Source organism: Chiroxiphia lanceolata, chromosome 32 (assembly GCF_009829145.1).
Source record: "Chiroxiphia lanceolata isolate bChiLan1 chromosome 32, bChiLan1.pri, whole genome shotgun sequence".
Classification (NCBI taxonomy): domain Eukaryota; kingdom Metazoa; phylum Chordata; class Aves; order Passeriformes; family Pipridae; genus Chiroxiphia; species Chiroxiphia lanceolata.
Genome location: NC_045668.1, coordinates 322,821 through 343,653, shown reverse-complemented (window position 1 = coordinate 343,653; position 20,833 = coordinate 322,821). Strand labels below are relative to the sequence as shown.

The following is a 20,833-nucleotide window of genomic DNA, read 5'->3' as shown; positions in this document are numbered from 1 at the left end:
TCCCTGCCCGGGGTGCAACAGGCTGTGCCCCAACACACACTGTGTCCTGCCTGAGCCAGGCCCAGGAGCACCATCTGGGGCTCAGCAGGCCCACTGGGGTGTCTGTGCCCCAGCTGACTCCTTCCCAGCACCAGCTCCTTCAGGGAGAGCTGTTCTCCACAGGCCCCTGTGCTCAGAGACACCTGCAGTGCTCATGGAGCTGGGTCTCCTTGTGGATCTTCAATAGGAAGACAAGGCTGGGATCACATGTGCCCCAACACGGTCCCAGGAGTGGGGAGTGGGAGAAGGGGAGTGGGGAAAGGGAGAGAGACGCTGACAGGACTGCGAGGGGGGAACCTTAACAAGGATCAGGGGATCAGAGAACTCCCAGCACACACTCTCTGCAGAGATGAGGGAGACAAGTGTGGCCATGACCACCTGCAGAGAACACTTCAGCAGGGAGCTGTTCAGGGTCAGGCAGTACAAAAGCTGTGCCCCATGTCAGGGCCATCCTTCTCCATCCCCTTTGAGGAGCTGTGCAGGACGAGCTCTCAGAGTGGTTTGCCTGCAGAGCAGCATTGGTGTTGAGAGAGATGGAAGTCTGCTTGGGAATGGCCCTGCTCACCTAGTTCCTTGTTCAGGTCTGCTCTGAGGTGCTGAATATCCTGCTTTGTGGATGCCAGCCCTTCCTGGAAATCTTCACGCATAGCTTTCATTTCTTTGCAGAACTGCTGAAGGGTCTCCTCCATCCCGGATCCCTGAGCCTTTGGGGGATTTTCCTCCTCTTTCTTTCCTGTGAAAAAATAAGACAGGTGTCAGTGGGAGACTGACACTGCTCCCTTGAAGGGGAGACCACCCATCTGCCCTGAGGATGCTCAAATCCTCTATTTTCAAGTCTCTTCTTCAGGGTCTCTCCTTAGGCCTTCCTGCAGGTTGTCTTTTTAACTCCTCTCTCCTCCTGAGAAATACTCACTTCAGAGAAATTAAAGCTTGCACTCAAGGTCCAACCTGGAAATGGGCTTTTTTGCCTTATTTCTTTAGGCAGGGAAGGAACAAGAAACTCAGACTCAGGTCCCTCATGTCCAGCCTGTTTACTAATTTGTGTGCTCCACACTTCCTTTTCTTCTGAGAATCCTTCCTAATTCTGCAGCCTTGGAAAAGAACTCACTAATTCCAGAAAAACAGGGCTGAGGAATTCCCAAGCTGATGCACTGTGGGCACCATCAGTGATCTCTTCCCCAGCTTTCAAATCCTTTCCCACCAGGACTTTACTCCGGGAAGGAGCCTTGGCCTCTCTCCTGCAGCTCCAGTCTTCCTTGGGACATGGAGACTGTTTTCTCTTCCAGCTTTTGTCTCTGGAAAGCAGTCTCAGCACCACTGTGAGCCCTCAGAAACATGGGCTTGGAGCTCCTGTGCTGCTGGGGAGGAGCACTGACAGGAAGCCCCCTGCCCCTCACTCCCCAAGGGCCTGGCCACGGGGGAGAGCCCAGGCCCTGCTGATTTCCAAGCGTTCCTTGAGGGAAGAACATTGCCCTGCCCCCATGCCAGCTGCAAAGAGCAGGGACAGACAAACAGCTGCCTTAGAACCTGGGCAGGATGGGAGCCAGCAGAGCCCAGGCTGTGCTGGGCAAAGCCACTGCCGGGGCAGCTCTGCACCCTGGGGGCCTGGACACCTGCCCGGGGCTGGGAAATACAGCAAAGCACTTCTGGAGGGCCTTGGAAGTGGGAATTTATGGACAGATGTGTGATAAATAAATAATTGTGATTCGTGAAACAAATGGGTGATTATATCAAAATAAAACAAACGGATTGTAAGACTTAATTACACCCCCATAAAGAAATAAAACAGACCCTCACAAGGTCAAGAGGCCTAAACCCTCCTTACTATCCTAAGAATAAAATATAGTAGAACTTTAAATCTTTAGGCGCCTGTTTGTCCAAGGATCCATGAATTATGACTGGTTGTAGAGATAACCCTTTAGCTTCAGCTGTAAGAAAACCCATATATTAAATACTTAGCAAAAACCTGTAGAATGTATATGCATATGATATAATTAATATGCATGAAGTAGCTAAGATAAATACTAAATGTACCCTGTAGTAGGGGTGTGCAGATTTGGGAAACTGGTCCCATTTCTGTCACCCAGCCGGCTGCTTGCTTTTACCATATAATAAACTATTATTCGAAACTTATAGAAACTTGAGACTTTGTTTATCACAGATGGGACTATTTGGCCGCACTGTGCTGGGCCCTCATGCACAACAGGCCTTTGTCTCTTTGTTCAACACGGTTTAGTTTCCAGGTAGTGTGGGCAAGTCCTGGCCCTCACCTGCATGGAAAGGCTTCTCCATTTTGGCCCTGGAGGAAAGCCCAGGAGCAGATTCCTCCTTTAGTGGTCATGGGAAGGAAAGGAAATCTCAGAAGTGCTGTGTTATGTCTTTCAATTGTTAACCAATTGCCATTGATACGCTCTGCTAGAGCAGGACATGTCTCTGGTCAAAGAGGGACGTCCCTCTGACCAAACTCACCCCACCCCAAAGGCCAGGCCTCCTGCTGTGCACTGAAGGGGTTCTACAGGTAACATGCTCAGAGGGAGGCTTTGCTTCTCTCAGGGATAACACCTCACATCCCAGAGCATTCCAGGGATGAGCACAGGCACCAGGAATGGGATCAGCTCACTCACCTACTCGCTTGCGGATCTCGTCTATGGCCACCATGACCAGCTTCACAACAACCGTAGCAACTGGGCATCAGGGTCACATGAAAACAAAACAAAAAGAGGACATGTAACAAGGACCTTTCCCTGAGGAACTCCTGGAATGCATTGAGAAGGTTCTGGGGCAGAACACACCACCCAGCTGGCCCTGGAACCACAAGGTCCTGTGCACCAGGAGCCCGACAGCAGCGCTGGGGGGCTCTGACCTTCGAGGCCACTCAGGCTCTCCTGGCCAAGAAGCTGCCTCGGCTGCCACAGCATTCAGGCACCACACAGGTGCCCAGCACAGTCCCACCAGAACAGAGTCACCCCCAAAGTGCGAGACACTCCTCCTCCACACTGCACGAGTGGAGAGGGACCAACCAGGGCCCTTCACTGTCCCTTGGCCTTTTCATTTGGGCCTGTCTTCTCAAAGACTTTCAGATGACCACAGGCAAGAGGAATGGGATCCAGCACACCTACTTAGGAACCCAAATTCGTCTCTTAGGACACTCTGCCACCAGCTCTCCATTTCTGCCCACTGGTTCAAACAGAAAGAAAAAGAAAAAAAGGAAACTTCACTAGGATTTTTCCTTCCAGATTTCAAGAATGCATGAAGGAGCTTTTTTGGGACACACATATCCCTTATACTGCTCAAACCTCTGATGTACTTGGGGTTTTTAAAATCACTTATTTCCCCTTCTATCACTGTCTAAACAGAAGAAACACAGCTCTTACCAGCTTCTACAATGACTCCCATGCTTCTTCTCAGCAAAACTCCTTAAATGGATGGTTCTGAGCCTCAAAGCTTCCTAAATAACTGCTTCTGAGATCAAAAGCTCCCAAACTTGCAGTATCTGAGACCAAAAGCTCCTGAATAGGAGTTTCTGAGCCCCTAAAAAAGCAGAAATTGCTGGCTTTGAGCCCAGAAGTTCCCTACACCTTTTTTTTCTGAGCCTCAAAGATCCTGAAATGGGTATTTCTGAATGCAAGAGCTGCCTAAATCGCTGTCACTCAGCCCAAAAGCTCCCCAGGTGGGTGTGTGGTGGGTTGACCCTGACTGGGTGCCAGGCAGCCCCCAAAGCCATTTGATCACTGCCCTCCACACCTGGACAGGGGAGAGAAAATACAGCAAAAGTTTCATGGGCTGAGATAATATTCCCCAAATTCTGGTGTTGGGAGCCTCATGGTTAACCTGGGGACAGAGCAGCGAACTAAAGAAAAACTTGTATTGGAATAAAAGGGAGAGTTCACCAGACAAACCCCAGTGAGGTCGCTCCACTGGGCAGGGGACACCCCCCCCCCCTTTTATCCCATCTCACCCGAAATGCAGGTCCCTCCCTGTTTCTCCTTTGGCCAAGGTACTCCGGGGTTACAGACTCCCCCACGCCCCGGCTACACCCTCCCCACTGCACGCTGGCCTCCCCCTCCCTTTTGGCCGATGTTGTATCCGAACTGTGCCTTTCACTGGGGGCTGTCACGTACTTCAAAATGGGGGCTGTCACACATCTACTTCAAAATGGGGATTGTCACACACATCCTTCAAAATGGGGACTGTCACACACATCCTTCAAAATGGGGGCTGTCACACACATCCTTCAAAATGGGGGCTGTCACACATCTACTTCAAAATGGGGACTGTCACACACAGACTTCAAAAAGGGGGCTGTCACACACAGACTTCAAAAAGGGGGCTGTCACACACAGACTTCAAAATGGGGACTGTCACACATCTACTTCAAAATGGGGGCTGTCACACACAGACTTCAAAAAGGGGGTTGTCACACACAGACTTCAAAAAGGGGGCTGTCACATCCTTCAAAATAGGGGCTGTCACACACATCCTTCAAAATGGGGCCATCCTCTCCCTGCAGCAGATTGCTTTTCCTGTTCCCAAGCAAACTCTATTTTCCTATGGTCAAAGGTTGCATACACTAACTTTCCACTCTCTACTACTGAGTTAATTATGACTTTATTCCAAGTTTTGCAAGAACATTCTATTTTTCCTTATAATAAGGACTGGGAGAGATCCCTCATCAATTGCTATCACAGGAAAAGCAGAGTCGAATTGGGGAAATGAGTTGAATTTATTAGAAATCAAATCAGAGAGGGATAATGAGAAGTAAAACAAACCTTCCGAACTCTTTTCCCCCCACCTTTCCACCCCTCCTTCCTGGGCTCTCCCTCCTCCTGCTCGGCAGTGCAGGGAGGTGGGAATGGGGGTCACAACATCACAGATTGTTCCTGCTGCTGCTCAGGGAAAGGAATCCTTCCCCTGCTCCAAGGTGGGTCACCCACAGGGCCACAAGTCCTCCCAGGAAATCCTACTCCAGTGTGGGCTCCTCTCCCCACGGGGTCCCTGCCTCCTTCGGGCATCCCCTGCTCGGGCTGCAGGGCAGTCTCTGCAGCCTGTGGGGAAGCCCCTGGTGGAGCAGCTGTTACACACTGGAACATTGCAGAAACTCATGGAACTAAGGGAACACCGGGACACTGGAGCAACGTTCCAGTGTGTTCCAGCTGCTTCCCCATGGGCTTCCCCACAGGCTGCAGGAGAGCCTCAGCTCCGGCCCCTGCAGCACCTCCTCCCCCTCCTTCTCCACTCCCCTTGGTGTCTGCAGAGCTGTTCACAGGCTCTCACACCGCTCTTGTCTGGCTGCAATTACCTCTGCACAATAACTTGCCTCTCCTTCTTCAATATGCTACTCCAGAGGCATTACTATCATTCCTGATGGGCTTGGCCTTGGCCAGCGGTGGGTCCGTCCTGGAGCCACTGGAATTGGCTGTGCCAGACATGGGGGAACCTTCTGGAAGCTGCTGACAACCCACCCCTGGAGCCCTCCCGCTATCAAAATCTGGCCACGCAAACCCAACACAGGGTGTTTTGGAGCTTCAGACCTCCCTGAATTGGTCTTTCTGTGTCCAGATGCTCCCAAAATCAATGCTTTGAACCCCAAAAGCTCCCAAAATCACTGGTTCTGACTGGAAAAGCTCCCTAAACGTGTGTTTCTTAGGCCCAAAGCTTCCTAAATCAGGGTTCCTGAACAAGACCCTCTCTAAACAAGTTTTTTTGGAAGCCCAAAAATTCCTTGAATGGATATTCCTGAGCCCAGAATCTCCCAGAAAAGTGTTTCTCAGCTCCAAAGCTCCCTAAATTGGTGTTCTGGACCAAAAAATGTTTCTAAATGGGTGTCTCTGAGCCGAAATACTCCCTCCATTGCTGATTCTGAGCTTAAAAGATCCCTCAATAAGGGCTTTTTAGGCCCAGAAGCTCCTGAAATCAGTGTTCCAGAGCCCCAAAGTCCCTCAAATCAGTTTCTTAGCCCCAAAGCCCCCTAAATCATTCTTTCCGAGCCCCAGAGCTCCCAAAATTTGTCTTTCTGAGCCTTGCAGCTCCCAAAATTAATGTTCCAGAGCCTCAAATCCCCCTAACTTAAGCCACATGCCCTGTTTGCCATCAGACTGTGGGGTTCAGGGGCTAAAAATTCCAGTGCAACCCCAGAGCTCCCAGTATCGCTCACTGGTCCCCCCCAGCGCTCTCATTTCCCCCCCAGTGCTCCCAGTACGTCTCTCTGGCTCCCCCCAGTGCTCCCAGTATCACACACCAACCCTCCTCTTTCCACTCCCAAGTCTCCTCTGGAGCACCATAGAGGAGTTTCCCACGCCAGGGCCTGGATTTTGGAGCTCATCTCCAAGGGGGTGGGGGCAGGAGAAGACTCTGCCCAGCCCTTTGAGCTCTCAGCTCTGGAGCTTTGTGATTTTCCTTCAGCTCTTCCCATTTTTCTCTTCTCCAGGTGAAGGTCCTGGGTCGTGACATGCCCGGGGAGCCTCGGCAGGGCAGCTCCAGGCGGGAGGTGTCCTCGGTTGCAGCAGCTTCTGTGATCAAATACTCTGGAGCAGCCCAAGAGCTGGATGGGAGGTAGGAGCTCTTGGGAGTGAGGGGTTTTCATGGCACTGTGGAATGGTTTGGAAGGCTGTGCCTGAGCGCTGGTGGAGCACACACTGGGCACCAAAAAGGACTGCTGTGGTTTAAGCCCATCCAACAACTAAGGACCACACAACTGCTCCTCCCTCCCATCATCCCCACCCCTGTGATGGGAGAGGAGAATCAGGAGGTAAAACTGGTGGATTGAGATAAGAACAGTTTAATAATTGAAATAAAGTAAAATATAATAACAATAATAATAGTCATAACAATAGTAATAGCAATAACAGGAATGAAAAAGAAAAGTATTGAGAGGAATAAATGCCATGAAAAACCAGTGATGCACAAGGGAACTGCTCAGCACCCACTGACCAATGCCCAGCCTGTCCCTGGAAGGCACCTCCCAGTCAACTCCTCCAGTTCATGTACTGGGCATGACGTTCTGGGCTCTGGAATATCCCTCTGGCCCATTCAGGTCACCTGTCCTGGCCGTGCTCCCTCCTGGTTTCTTGTGCAGCTCCTCCCGGGCAGATCATGGGCAACTGAAAGGTCCTTGACTTGGGGTGAGCACGACTGAGGCACAGCCGAAACACGGGTGTGTCATCAATGTTATTTTCATCCTAAAATCACACCAGGCAGGCTCGTCCCTGGCTGTCATAAAGCCCAGCAAAGGCCCTGGGGTGGATCATAGGGGAGCAGCAGGGTTCAGCCCTTGTTCCAGCAAACCCAGGGAAGGCAAAGGGTTGGCAGTTCACAGTCTCCTATCTCTCTTGGCTGCTCCCCCAGATCTTCTCAGCTGCCTTCTCTTCTCTAGTCCTGTGCCCACCCCATAGATTTTGCTCCCCTTTTCCCTTGCATTGCAGAGTGAACCCTGAGAAAAGGATCTGGGAGAGAAGAAGCATGGGAGTCTTTGAAACATTTGGTAAGAGCTGAGTTTCTTCTGTTTAGACAGTGATAGAAGGGGAAATATGTGATTTTAAAAACCCCAAGTACATCAGAGCTTTGAGCAGTATAAGGGATATGTGTGTCCCAAAAAAGCTCCTTCATGCATTCTTGAAATCTGGAGGGAAAAGTTGTCGGGTTGACAGAGAACCTGTCAGCAGCCTGGCAATTAGTGATGAAGAATTTAAACAACTTTTAGGAAATATTTACTGTAATGGTGAACGGAACAAACGTAATGCAACCCAGACCAAAGGTCACCAATCAAAATGTGTATAGTGTCACCAATAGCATGTCACAGCATGCACAGTGTCTTCAGTGTCACCAATAAGAGTGTGTGCAGTGTCTTATGCTTGAGACTTTTGACCAATTGTGTTGTGACACGATAGTGTACAAAGAGTATAAGAGAAACACTTGAGAGTAATAAACAGCTTCCTGATCACCTTGCACCTGGACTATGTCTGACTCTGATATTTATGTCGCATTGGCCGTTCCGACATTATCAGCGACATATGGAGACGCCGACGTGATTACAGCGTTGAAGAAGGATTTATCTCCAACTCCGAGAAAGAGTTTGGAGGGATTCCTCTCCGAGAGAGAGGGGCTGCCGTGACTTCCCTCCTAGAGGGGGAAAGAGCAGAGGATTTTCTGAGAGAGAGAGATTGGACCTGTGGGGCGAGGCACAGGGGGAACGGAGCCCGGTGAAGCTTGAGAGCGGGTGGCTTCCCGCCAAACGGTCCGGACCTGAACTTTTTGAACCCTCATTAGGTAAGCTAACGGGGGTGCCACCGGGGACTATATTTTAACAATGGGTCAGCATATAACGAAGGAGAAAAGTGTAGTTCTATCTACGTGGAAATCCCTCCTTAATTGAAAGAATGTCAAGGTTGCTGAATTTAATTTATGACGTGTGCTGTTATAGTACTGAAAATAAGGCTTTGAAGCTACTACGTTAAGTTGCATTTCGTGTGTTTGCCTGACACTTGCTCCGTGAGACTCTGAAAGATTTAGAAGCGTACGGGAGGCAACAATTTATGCACTAATTCGTATAAGAACTAAAACTCTGAAACGCAGTTGCCCAGAAAGATAAGCAGGTTGCCGATGTAACAAATTGTCCTTGAACTACACCTCCAAGCAAAAAAATGCAGAAAAATTTAATAATTCACTCCCGGAGACAGAAAAGAAGTAAGGACCCCCCCCTCTCCATTGCCACCGCTGCAGAAAAAGCAGGTTTTCCACCAGATAACTCCACTGAGAAAACAACTAAGAAAAGAAATTCAAGTCAAGATATTTAAGCGAATGGAGAGGGACAGAGATAAATTAGAACAGTGGGAGCTGGGCAGAAAACAAGACAGCAAGGCCCATCCCTGTATAAGCCTTTGAACTTCTTCGCAGCCTGAGTTACTTATTTTTTGTTCATGTACTAATTGGCTGTTTCAGTCTCACAATGTGTGTAAGATAAAACACAGAAAAATATGCAACAAATCAAGTTTAGTGTCATGGAAGCCTGAAGACGACGATCCCTACCAATGGGGGGGGAGAAAAGGGGGGCAAAAACTGCCTTCTGATATTTCTGTTAATTCTTGTGTTAACTGTAGTGTCTGTTGAATGTTTTTGTGAGCTCACAATATTATTGTTACTGTGTGTGTGTATGTGAAGAAACAAAGTTCTTTGCCAGGACAAAAAGGGAAAAAGAAAAGTAAAAAGCCCTCCCTTGAAAAGATTCAGCCTTGCCAGGGAGAAAAAACAGTGTGTATTTCTCATGATAGAGACGGTCTGTTGCTTGGTAACTAAGCAGGAGTGAAACTCTCCTACTTTGTAAAAATTGCAACTTTGTAACCTTCTGATTGGAGAAAGAAATTGTCTTACAATTTCATAACATAGCCTTACTAACTCTTTTCTGAAGTTGTTTATTAAAATAACCAAAATTGTTTTAAAATACATACATAAATGTAATGGAGAAATAGACTTTTTAAAGTAACTGCTGACAACTGCCTGTGATAAGAAAATTCCAAAGCGTGTGGGGGGAACGATTCTCAAGCAGAGTTGCTGGGCACAGCTGCTCTACCTTCCTTCTCCACCCCCTGCTTAAACAGCTCTGTAAACATTCTTTTGTTGCTTCTGTATTTTACAGATAGGTTTTTTGAGATTGTTGAGGAAGCTTTAAGGTAGACTTATTTGGTGGAACACCTAGCTCAAAAATATCTTATTTGACAGGGGTAGTTTTTGCCAGAGAAAAAAGGGAAAAATAAATAATCTGTTTCTAGCTGGAAGTTTCCACCTTTGTGGAAAGAGAGATGAAATCTAAGGATATAATACAGGAAACTGCCTAACAACAGACAGCGTTTCAAGTTTAATCTGCATCTGTCCTAGTCTCTGTGCTAAGCAGCAGAGGTGTGTCCCTCTTATCAGGTGACAAACCAGAACTGTTGCTGCTTTGCAGGTGTGCATTCTGGATCCCCTGGTATACTCTTATGAGCAAAACCCTAGTTTAAAGCAGCCTGAGTGAGTTTTACTGTGGCTTTATGTAAATTGCTAAAGTTGAAAGCTACTTTACAAGTGTTAACTTCTTAAATACATTGATGTAAGTTAAACTGTTACATCTATTTTGTTTAAATAAGATGTTTAAAGTTTTCGTGCATATCCCAGAAAAATGTATAAATATCAGCAAAAATTCAGATTTAGCTGCTTATAAATCCTAGCTGATCATATAGTTTCAGAGGCTGGGTGAGACTGCTTAAGTTGTAAAAGGACGTGACTGTTCTCCAGTTTCATTTTTTACATTCGGAGAGGCAGGAATCTGCCCTATGAATTTGTGAATCCTGTTCAAATCCCAAGCCATGTGTGGCTTGATAAAAGAAAAGTAAAAGATGCAAACCTATATTTAATCCAATTATGCAACTAAAACCCTTATCAAAATCAGTAATTCCATCCTCTGAAAGATTTCCATATGCTGAGATTTTGAACAGCCAATTGTTTCTTCATAATGAAAGCTGCTATTTGCTTTTATTGAAGTTACAGTGACCTTCCTGAAATTCAGTGTGTTTTACTTTACAATAGGAGAGAATTTTTCTGCAGTACAACATGATAAAATGCTGCTCAAAATGATAAAAGTAAAGTAAAGGGAAATACAGAAGTTAGAGACCTAAAAAGATGAGTTAAAATTAAATGTGATTGTTCTAACCAATGTTATTTGAGAAGCAGGATTGAAGAATGCTCAAGGAAAAATTCAAAGAACCAAGCCATGGAACCTATCTCCAACGGAGAGAATTACACTGCAAAGAATCATCACTAGGCCTTCAGCTTCAAAGAAAAACTGCAAAATTACCCACAATACCCACTTAAAACTGACTGAACTATTAATAACAAATTTGTGAGTTTTGTATTAAAGGTGAAGAACAACTAAAAGAAGCAGATGAACAAGAGCCGAGAGTTAATTACGTCCCAGACATCGGAGACAACTTGGACTGACTTCTCACAGAAGACACTGAATTTCAAGCTGTATTAGCAGACTGTAATAGTGATTTATCTGTTCATTTTTCTAGGTACTGACTATAGACAGAAATCATGTGTTGCTGCCAATCACACATTACTCATGTAACTCAGACATTGGTTTAACTTCTCCACAATTTAGGAAGTTTTGAAAAACTGTAAGGACAAGTAATGTTGTAATTTGCTGGTTTTTCAGAGCTAAAACAATTCTTGCAAGTTAGAGTGCATGTCACGCTGCAAACATCCAGCATAAATCTCTAAAAGTTACATTGTACTCAGTGTGAGGGGACATGAACCTCTTTAACAGAATTATTTGCAATGTACTGCCTGAATTCTAATACCTGTTTTGTTTTCCTTTAGTGACTACTGCTGTGAAGCTTCTCTTAGTATACCTAATGTAAACGTTCAGAAATTCTCTTTCAGCATTAAGACTGTTGAGTAGATGATCCCATGATAAAGTATTGTACAGGTTAATTTAATCCATATTTGATACAATATTCCTTCAGTTCAATCAAGATGCGAATTATGAGTAACTAAATTCAAGAAGTAAAATACCATTTGTATTAATTTACAGCTCTTACAGCATGTTGCTAAAGGATGAACAAAAATATAGAATTAGATGATGTGCTAATAGAATAACATAACCCTGAATTTTACCATCAACTGAACATTTTAAAATATAAAAAGGGGGGAAAGAGACTATGCAGGCGCATAAACAGATGCTAAATCAGAATAGATCTCATTTAAATTTTTTAGGCCTTATATTCCTTGTATGTATTCCTTTTCAAGCCAGGTACAGTTGTTAGACATGAATGCCAAAGATGACAAACTGAGAAGTACACAGCCAATAACTACTTAAAATGTAAACTGTGTAATTAAAATGTAAAAGTGTAATAGAAATTCCAGCTATGTGTGAGTGAAGAGTGACTGAGGTGGCCACCAATGAATGACTGAAGAGAGATTGTGTGAGAGAGAGACTATGTAGATATATATGTGTGACAATATCTGTGTGTGCAAACTTAACAATGCTTTTGTATTGGAGTGTTGAGACTTTGGGGCAATGTATTACATGGATCTCTCGGACTGTAGTGAATCTTGTTTTGAATAGTGGATGAGCTCTCTGGATTCTTTCTTGGTGAGATGTTGCTGTGTTTCTTTTTAGCTTTGGATCAGGGGTTGCCAATGCTGATGCCTTGCTTGATCAGCCTGTTGCAAAGGGCCCTGCAACAGACTGTCAAAAGCCATCTTTGTGGCATAAAATAAAAAAAAGAGGGGGAATTGTCGGGGTTGACAGAGAACCTGTCAGCAGCCTGGCAATTAGTGATGAAGAATTTAAACAACTTTTAGGAAATATTTACTGTAATGGTGAACGGAACAAACGTAATGCAGCCCAGACCAAAGGTCACCAATCAAAATGTGTATAGTGTCACCAATAGCATGTCACAGCATGCACAGTGTCTTCAGTGTCACCAATAAGAGTGTGTGCAGTGTCTTATGCTTGAGACTTTTGACCAATTGTGTTGTGACACGATAGTGTACAAAGAGTATAAGAGAAACACTTGAGAGTAATAAACAGCTTCCTGATCACCTTGCACCTGGACTATGTCTGACTCTGATATTTATGTCGCATTGGCCGTTCCGACATTATCAGCGACAAAAAGTCCTAGTGAAGTTTCCTTTTTTTCTTTTTCTTTCTGTTTGAACCAGTGGGCAGAAATGGAGAGCTGGTGGCAGAGTGTCCTAAGAGACGAATTTGGGTTCCTAAGTAGGTGTGCTGGATCCCATTCCTCTTGCCTGTGGTCATCTGAAAGTCTTTGAGAAGACAGGCCCAAATGAAAAGGCCAAGGGACAGTGAAGGGCCCTGGTTGGTCCCTCTCCACTCGTGCAGTGTGGAGGAGGAGTGTCTCACACTTTGGGGGTGACTCTGTTCTGGTGGGACTGTGCTGAGGCACCTGTGTGGTGCCCGAATGCTGTGGCAGCCGAGGCAGCTTCTTGGCCAGGAGAGCCTGAGTGGCCTCGAAGGTCAGAGCCCCCCAGCGCTGCTGTCGGGCTCCTGGTGCACAGGACCTTGTGGTTCCAGGGCCAGCTGGGTGGTGTGTTCTGCCCCAGAACCTTCTCAATGCATTCCAGGAGTTCCTCAGGGAAAGGTCCTTGTTAAATGTCCTCTTTTTCTCTTTGTTTTATTTCCATGTGACCCTGATGCCCAGCTACTGCGGTTGTTGTGAAGCTGGTTGAGAAATTCACAGAGGAGATCTACGAGTGAATAAGTAAGAGTGCTCATCCTATTCCTCTTGTCTGTGCTCATCCTTGGGAACCACTGGGATGTGGGGTGTTATCCCTGAGAGAAGCAAAGACAGTCAAGGTTTGAGCACATTACCTACAGAACCCCTTCAGTGCACAGCAGAAGGCCTGGCCTTTGGGGTGGGGTGAGTTTGGTCAGAGGGACGTCCCTCTTTGAACAGAGACAAGTCCTGCTCATGCAGAGGGTGTCCCTCACAATTGGTAAGGATTGAAAGACATAACAAGGAAAGGATTTCCTTTCCTTCCCTTGAGCACTAAAGGAGGAATCTTCTCCTGGGCTTTCCTCCAGGCCCAAAAGGGAGAAGCCTTTCCATGCAGGTGAGGGCCAGGACTTGCCCACACTACCTGGAAACTAAACCCTGCCAAACAAAGAGAAGAGACAAAGGCCTGTTGTGCATGAGGGCCCAGCACAGTGAGGTCACATAGTCCCATCTGTCCATAAATTCCCACTTCCAAGGCCCTCCAGAAGTGCTTTGCTGTATTTCCCAGCCCCGGGCAGGTGTCCAGGCCCCCAGGGTGCAGAGCTGCCCCGGCAGTGGCTTTGCCCAGCACAGCCTGGGCTCTGCTGGCTCCCATCCTGCCCAGGTTCTAAGGCAGCTGTTTGTCTGTCCCTGCTCTTTGCAGCTGGCATGGGGGCAGGGCAATGTTCTTCCCTCAAGGAACACTTGGAAATCAGCAGGGCCTGGGCTCTCCCCCGTGGCCAGGCCCTTGGGGAGTGAGGGGCAGGGGGCTTCCTGTCAGTGCTCCTCCCCAGCAGCACAGGAGCTCCAAGCCCATGTTTCTGAGAGCTCACAGTGGTGCTGAGACTCCTTTCCAGAGACAAAAGCTGGAACAGAAAACAGGCTCCATGTCCCTGATGGGTGGTCTCTCCTTCAAGGGGGCAGTGTCAGTCTCTCACTGACACCTGTCTTTTTTCACAGGAAAGACAGAGGAGGGAAATCCCCCAAAGGCTCAGGGATCCGGGATGGAGGAGACCCTTCAGCAGCTCTGCAAAGAAATGAAAGCTATGCGTGAAGATTTCCAGAAAGGGCAGGAATCCAGTAAGTGTGATATTCAGGTGCTCGTAGAAGACCAGAACAAGGAACAAGGTGAGCAGGGCCATTCCCAAGCACTTCCATCTCTCTCAACACCAATGCTGCTCTGCAGGCAAACCACTCTGAGAGCTCGTCCTGCACAGCTCCTCAAAGGGGATGGAGAAGGATGGCCCTGACATGGGGCACAGCTTTTGTACTGCCTGACCCTGAACAGCTCCCTGCTGAAGTGTTCTCTGCAGGTGGTCATGGCCACACTTATCTCCCTCATCTCTGCAGAGAGTGTGTGCTGGGAGTTCTCTGATCCCCTGATCCTTGTTAAGGTTCCCCCCTCGCAGTCCTGTCAGCGTCTCTCTCCCTTTCCCCACTCCCCTTCTCCCACTCCCCACTCCTGGGACCGTGTTGGGGCACATGTGATCCCAGCCTTGTCTTCCTATTGAAGATCCACAAGGAGACCCAGCTCCATGAGCACTGCAGGTGTCTCTGAGCACAGGGGCCTGTGGAGAACAGCTCTCCCTGAAGGAGCTGGTGCTGGGAAGGAGTCAGCTGGGTCTGCAGACTGAGGGACAAACCAATGAAGCGGCTGTGTGTCCACACGGGAGGCTGCTCTTGGCAGCCCAGGCAGGACAGTGACGTGGAGGAATTGTTCTTTCAGGAATAGCCAAGGAACATCTCCAAATACACGGCTTTGGTCTTGTGGGGGAGGTCAGCTGAGCAGTGTTAACTGGGAGCAGCACACAGCTGGTCAGACTGGTCCAGGAGATTCCTAAAACCCCTGGACGACAATTGCTGGGTTAGAGGGATTCAGGGAGCCACCTGGGAGAGGTCCCAGGTTGGACTCGATGATCTTGGAGCTCTTTTGCAACCTTGCTGATTCTGGGATTCTTTTCCCGTTGGAGCTGCAGCATCTTGGCTTTCCCAGGGCAGCTTCCTTTAGGACAGCCTTGCTGAGAGCTTTCCAGCTGATGGCACAGGGATCTGGGAGGAACAGCCCAGAGGCAGCTGCTGCCTTAGGTGGGGGTGGCTGAGGGGAAGCCCTCCTGTCTGGCCCCAGGCTGTTGCAGGCAGGCAGTGCTGGGGAGGAACACACTGCAGCCTGGCCCCAGGGAGTGACCTCTGGGAGATGAGACTTTTTGAGAGAAATTGTTCCCTGGGAGGAAGGTGAGGCCCTGGCCCATGTTGCCCAGAGAAGCTGTGGCTGCCCCACCGTGGGACGTGTCCAAGGCCGGGTTGGACGGGGTTGGAGCCAGCTGGTGTGGTGGAAGGTGTCCCTGCCCAGGTGTTCTGATCCCATTAGGGAGAGATGCCTCAGCCAGAATTAAGGTGTAAATGGGACCATTTGCCCACAACAGGCAGATTTTATTTAATAAAGATTTTATTTACAATAAATGTGAGTTAAAGAGATAGGTAGAGATAATGGGTACTTAAATGGAAACTACAAGAAATCTTCCTAATCTTATGTCTTGCATTCTGTAATTCCTATAGTCTAAGTGCAAGCACCTATCTATGTGTCCTATAAATATGGTAATATTTATACTTATGTATATAAATGTGTACATAATATATATATGTATACATATAACAGACATCTATATATATACATAAAATATATACATGCAATATATACACATATATACACAAAATATACATAAAACATATATACAATATTTATAATATATAAATATATGTAAATATTAGAATTTACATAATATAACATGTAAATAAAATATTATCTATCTTATGTAACTCTGTCTTCATAGTAAATCTAAAATTTATCTAAGGAATATAATTACATATTATAATATTATAAATATTATAACTACACATTATAATTTAATTATTCAACTACTTAACTAGCCTAATTAACTAACTAAATTAGTTAATTGACTTAAACCATCTTTGCTGACAACAGGCAGATTTTATTCAATGCAGATTTTATTTAACAATAAATCTTACTGATTTTCTCTCTTGTATTCTATAATTCTTATCACCTAACTGAAAGAACCGATCTATATGCCCTATAAATATAATTACTATTAATATGTAAATATAGTATTATCTCTCCTATGTTAGTCTATCTTAACAGTAAATCTTCCTAAATATTATAAAGACATATTATAGTGATTATAATTAATTAATTACCTAACTAGCCTAATTAACTAACTAAATTAGGTAATTGACTTAAGTCATCTTTGGGTTTTTTTAGAATAATCCTGTGTGTTGTCGTCCTGTAGGGAGCTTCTGGGAGCAAGAGGTCCTGTCTTTGTTCATTCCCTGCAGGAGTTGTCAGGCATTGGTATCAGTGTCTCAGGTGGGTGGTGGAGTCAGCATCTCTGTTGGAAGCAGTTAAGAGGTGTCTGGGCCCGGCCTGGTGCTGGAGCGGGGCCTAATCCTGGGGCTGTCCCGCCGTGCAGGAGCGGAACAACCTGCGCAGAGCCCCGAGCGCCCGCCTGAAGCGGGAGAGACGTTTGGTGGGGACAGGCAGCTGCCTGCTGAGGGCCTGGGCCTCCAGCTGGGGAGGCGAGGGGCTGGGGGGGCAGCAGGGGCTGCGTGGGGCAGGGACCTGGCTCTGTGTCCCTGCCCATGGCACCTGCTCGTCGAAGGCAGGAGAAGCTTCAGTCCCTCTGGGGGACAGGGCTTCCAGCTGGGGAGGTGAGGCGCAGAGCGGCACTTGTGTGCACGGGGCGGATGCCCAGCGCTCAGCCCGTGCTTGGTGAGGGACGGGCACTGGGAGCCCCTCTGCTGCAAGAATTCTCAGCCTATCTTCTGTGCCTTGTCCTGGGACAGCTCCAGCATGCTCAATTCTTCCCACTCGTCCTCCTCCGGGAGCAAGGGCTTGACCCCAAGCTGGGGACGCTCATGTGTTCCCAGTCCGCCAGTGCCAGCTCTCTGTCACTGTCATCTTCCCATCGGGACAGCCAGGAGGGTGTGTAGTCTTCCCAGTCGGAAAAGTCCTGGCCCAAGGAGTCTTCATCCTGGCCCAGCTCTTGGGCAATGGAGTCACACAGGAGTTCTTGGTAGTTACTGAAATTTCTTTGGGGCTGCCCTTTCATGCTGCATTCTTCCAAGTCGGTCACTTCTGAGGAGGTACTGCCTTTTCCATGGCATTGCTCTTCCTCGCTGGAGTCCTCCCAGTCAGACAGTTCTTTGTGCCTCTTGACTTCTTGGGACTGCTCTTCCTCGCTGTATTCTTCCTGGTCGGGCAGTTTTTGGTGGCTACTGCCTTCCCCTTGGGACTGCTCTTCCTCTCTGGAGTCCTCCCAGTCGGACACTTCTTGGTAGCTCTTCACTCCTCCATGGGACAGCTCTTCCTCGCCGTATTCTTCCCAGTCAGACACTTCTTGGCCTCTACTCTCTTCTCCTTGGGACTGCTCTTGCTTGATGTTTTCTTCCCACTCAGACACTTCTTGGCCTCTACTCTCTTCTCCTTGGGGCTCCTCTTCCTCGCTGAATTCTTCCCAGTCAGACAATTCCTGGTAGCTCTTGACTTCTCCAGGGGACAGCTCCTGCTCAGTGCAGTCTTCCCACTGGGACACTTCTTGGTATGTGTTGATGTCTTCTTGGGACAACTCTTGGTCTCCCTCATCTTCCCACTGGGAAATGTCTTGGTCAACGTAGTATTTCCAGTCTATGCCCTCCCCAGGGAAGGGTCCCTCGTCAGTGTCTTGCACTGCCAGGACTGAGTCCCATCCTCCTGCTCCCTCCTCCGGCTCTCTGAGGGCCTGGGCTTTCACCTGGGAAGGTGAGGGGCTGCTGGGGGAGCAGGGGCTTTGTGGGGCAGGGCCTGGGCTCTCTGTCCTTTCTGCTGGAACTGTTGTTACTGTGTCTGTATCCATGGTTTGTTCCAGGTTTCTCTGTTCCTCCGGCTCCTGGTGAGATCTCTGGATCTCAAGCTCAGGCTCACTCAGGACCTCACAGGTGATGGACTGGTCTGTGTCCAGCCGGGCCTTGCTGCCCTCTTAGGGGCTGTGTGGGGCAGTGACTGGACTCTCTGTCCTTTCTGCTGTAAGTAATGGTACCATTTCTGTAGCCATAGTTTGTTCCAGGTCTCTCTGTTCCTCCGGATCCTGGCTGGATCCCTGGATCACAAGCTCAGGCTTCCTCACGATCACACATGTGATGGACTGGTTTGTGTCCAGCAGGGCCTCGCTGCCCTCTGAGGGGCTGCGTGGGGCAGGGACCGGGCTCTGTGTCCCTGCCCATGGCACCTGCTCTCTGAAGGCTGGAGAACCTTCTGCCTCTTCTTCCTCAGGAGCCAGAGACCCCTGGGGCTCCTCCTCCTCAGCAGCTCCGGCCGGGGCAGCAGCTGCCGGCTCGGCGTCCGTGGCACTCACCGGGACAGGAGCTGGACTGGGCAGGTCACGGGCTGCCTGTGCTGCCACCTCTGTGCCCACGCTGCTGGCAGAGCTGGACCCCTCCTGGGGAACAGTCTGGGGGCCCTCGTCGTCATTCCCTGGGCCCAAGGCTTTGTCACAAATATTGGAGGTGGCATCCTCTTCCCCCTGGCACAGCTCTGGGTCTCTCTCACCTTCCCCTTGGCACAGGTCTTGGTCAGTGCAGGACGTCCAGTCTTTCTCCTCCCCAGCCAAGGCCCCCTCATGGGTCTCTTGCCCTGCCAGGAATGACCCCCTCTCTGCCTCCTCCTACTGCTCACTGAGGGCCTGGACTTCCAGGCTGCGAGTAGAGGGGTTGGGGCACTGCAGGGGCTGTGCAGGACAGGGACCGGGCTCTCTGTCCTTTCTGCTGTCATTGTTACCATTTCTCCAGACATTGCAGCCCCGAGCACAGCAGTTGCGGCTGCTTATCCAAGGGATTTGGAACTTAGCGGACGTTCTGGAGCAGCAATGTCTGGGCTCTTTCTCAGTTTCTCTCCTCTCCGGCCGGAGCGGGGCCGGCGGGAGCCGCTCTCCCCTCAGAGCGCCCTGAGGGCGCAGCAATGGCGGCCCCGCGCTCCCTCAGCGCCGCCCGGGGAGGGAGCGGGCGCCCTTTGGCGCCGAGATGGGAGCGCGGCTCCTGCGGGCTCCGCTCGGCCACGGCCGCCCCGCCGAGCCCGGCCACACGCCCGGCTTCAAGAAGCCGCCGCCGATGCTGCGGCTGAAGCGCCGAGGAGCGAAGCCGCCGCTGCCGCCGCTGCCCCGGCCCCGCGGGGCCCCTCAGCGCCCGCCCGCCCCAACCCCTTCTGCAGCCTCAACAAGGCGCCTCAGCGGGCGGCGGCCCCTCGGCCCTCGCCACCGGCCCCGGCGGGCGGGCGTCCATCGGCAGCGCCCTTCTGGCAGCTGGCACCAAGCCCCGGCACCGGGCTCTCTGCGTGTGGCGCCGGAGAGGCGACGGGAGACACGGGGAGGGGACTCGGCGCCCTCGCCATCGACCCTGGCCCTCAGTGCCCTCGCCTTCAGCCCCTGCCGTCCGTGCCATTGCCCTCACACATCGCACCTCAGCACTCAGCCGCTGCCACCAGACATGGCCCTCAGCCATCTCCCTCAGCCCTCACCCTCAGTGCCCTGACCCTTGGCCATTGCACTCACTGCCATCACCCTGATGCCTTAAGCCTCTAATGGTTTTTATTTTTCTAATATTTGTAGGACTTGTAAGTTTTTTAAGTAGGTTTTAAAAGCAGAAACCCTCCCTTCTTTGTCCCTTATCCCTTTCCCTTTCTCCAGTACCCTTGTTTATACATTCCTTAACCCTTTTACCCCATTCTATCCTCCCTATATCACTCATAGCCCCAAATCTAATAGAAATGTTTAGTCTTTTGTCAAGGCAAGGCCTAGACAGTTGACAGAACAGCCTATCTGGGCCTAAACCACAGAATGAAGTCAAGAATTAGGTAACTATGTACCCTTTGTGCTCTGATGATGGTGAAGGTGATGAAGTAGGTGGTCCCAAAATGCACCCCAGACCCATTTCAGGGGGTGGACCCCGGGGCGGTCCAGAGTAAGGGCCACAGGGTGGACACATCAGGGATTGGATGGATGGTATTATAAAATGTAACCTCTCGGGCACGGGGGCGCGCGTCTTGTAACATCTTCTGCCTTGGCAAAATAAACCCTTTCTTATCTCACCCCTAATTAACTGCTCCAGGAGATTTTTTCAGCACCTAAATCCCACGGCAACACCCTCAGTCCTCTCCATCAGTGCCCTCGCCCTCAGCCACTCGCCCTCTGTGCCATCGCCCTCACACATCGCCCCTCAGCTCTCAACCATTGCCCCCAGACATGGCCCCTCTTTCAGATAGAAAACAACTTTTATTGTGCTAGTCTGTTGTATCTGGGGTCCAAAAGGCACAAGAAAGAAATAATAAATAAATTAGGGCTAAATAACCTTGGAAAAGGGGAATGGTTTTCATGGGCACTTCACTGCACGCTGTTTCTGCCAAGGGCAGAGAGTCCTTTCCCTGCTCCAGCGTGGGCTTCCTCCTGTGGCAGACAGTTCCCCGGGAACTTCTGCTGCAGGAGTCCTTCCACAGAATCAGT

The 20,833-nt window shown here is 49.1% G+C and overlaps 2 protein-coding genes across 8 annotated transcripts in view; one reads left to right on the top strand and one right to left on the bottom strand.

Annotated features, from left to right (window-relative positions):
* The window catches only part of LOC116779904, a 137,804-nt gene extending 137,026 nt beyond the window's left edge, over window positions 1–778 (bottom strand). The window contains exon 1 of the mRNA XM_032674423.1: window positions 605–778. Within this exon, the coding sequence (XP_032530314.1) occupies window positions 605–728 (124 nt within the window). The 5' untranslated portion in view covers window positions 729–778. The remainder of the gene's footprint in view (window positions 1–604) is intronic.
* Window positions 1–20,833, top strand: part of LOC116779902 (ribosome-binding protein 1-like) — a 552,013-nt gene that overhangs the window by 319,168 nt on the left and 212,012 nt on the right. For 5 of the 7 annotated variants that reach the window (XM_032674415.1, XM_032674407.1, XM_032674412.1 and 2 more), the window contains exon 3: window positions 14,250–14,369. The exons of 1 other annotated variant lie outside the window; for it this stretch is intronic. In XM_032674415.1, coding sequence (XP_032530306.1) covers window positions 14,250–14,369 — 120 coding nt within the window. Of the gene's footprint in view, window positions 1–6,474; window positions 6,592–7,460; window positions 7,520–14,249; window positions 14,370–20,833 lie in introns of those variants that run through there. One more of the 7 variants, XM_032674408.1, reaches the window with a different exon arrangement.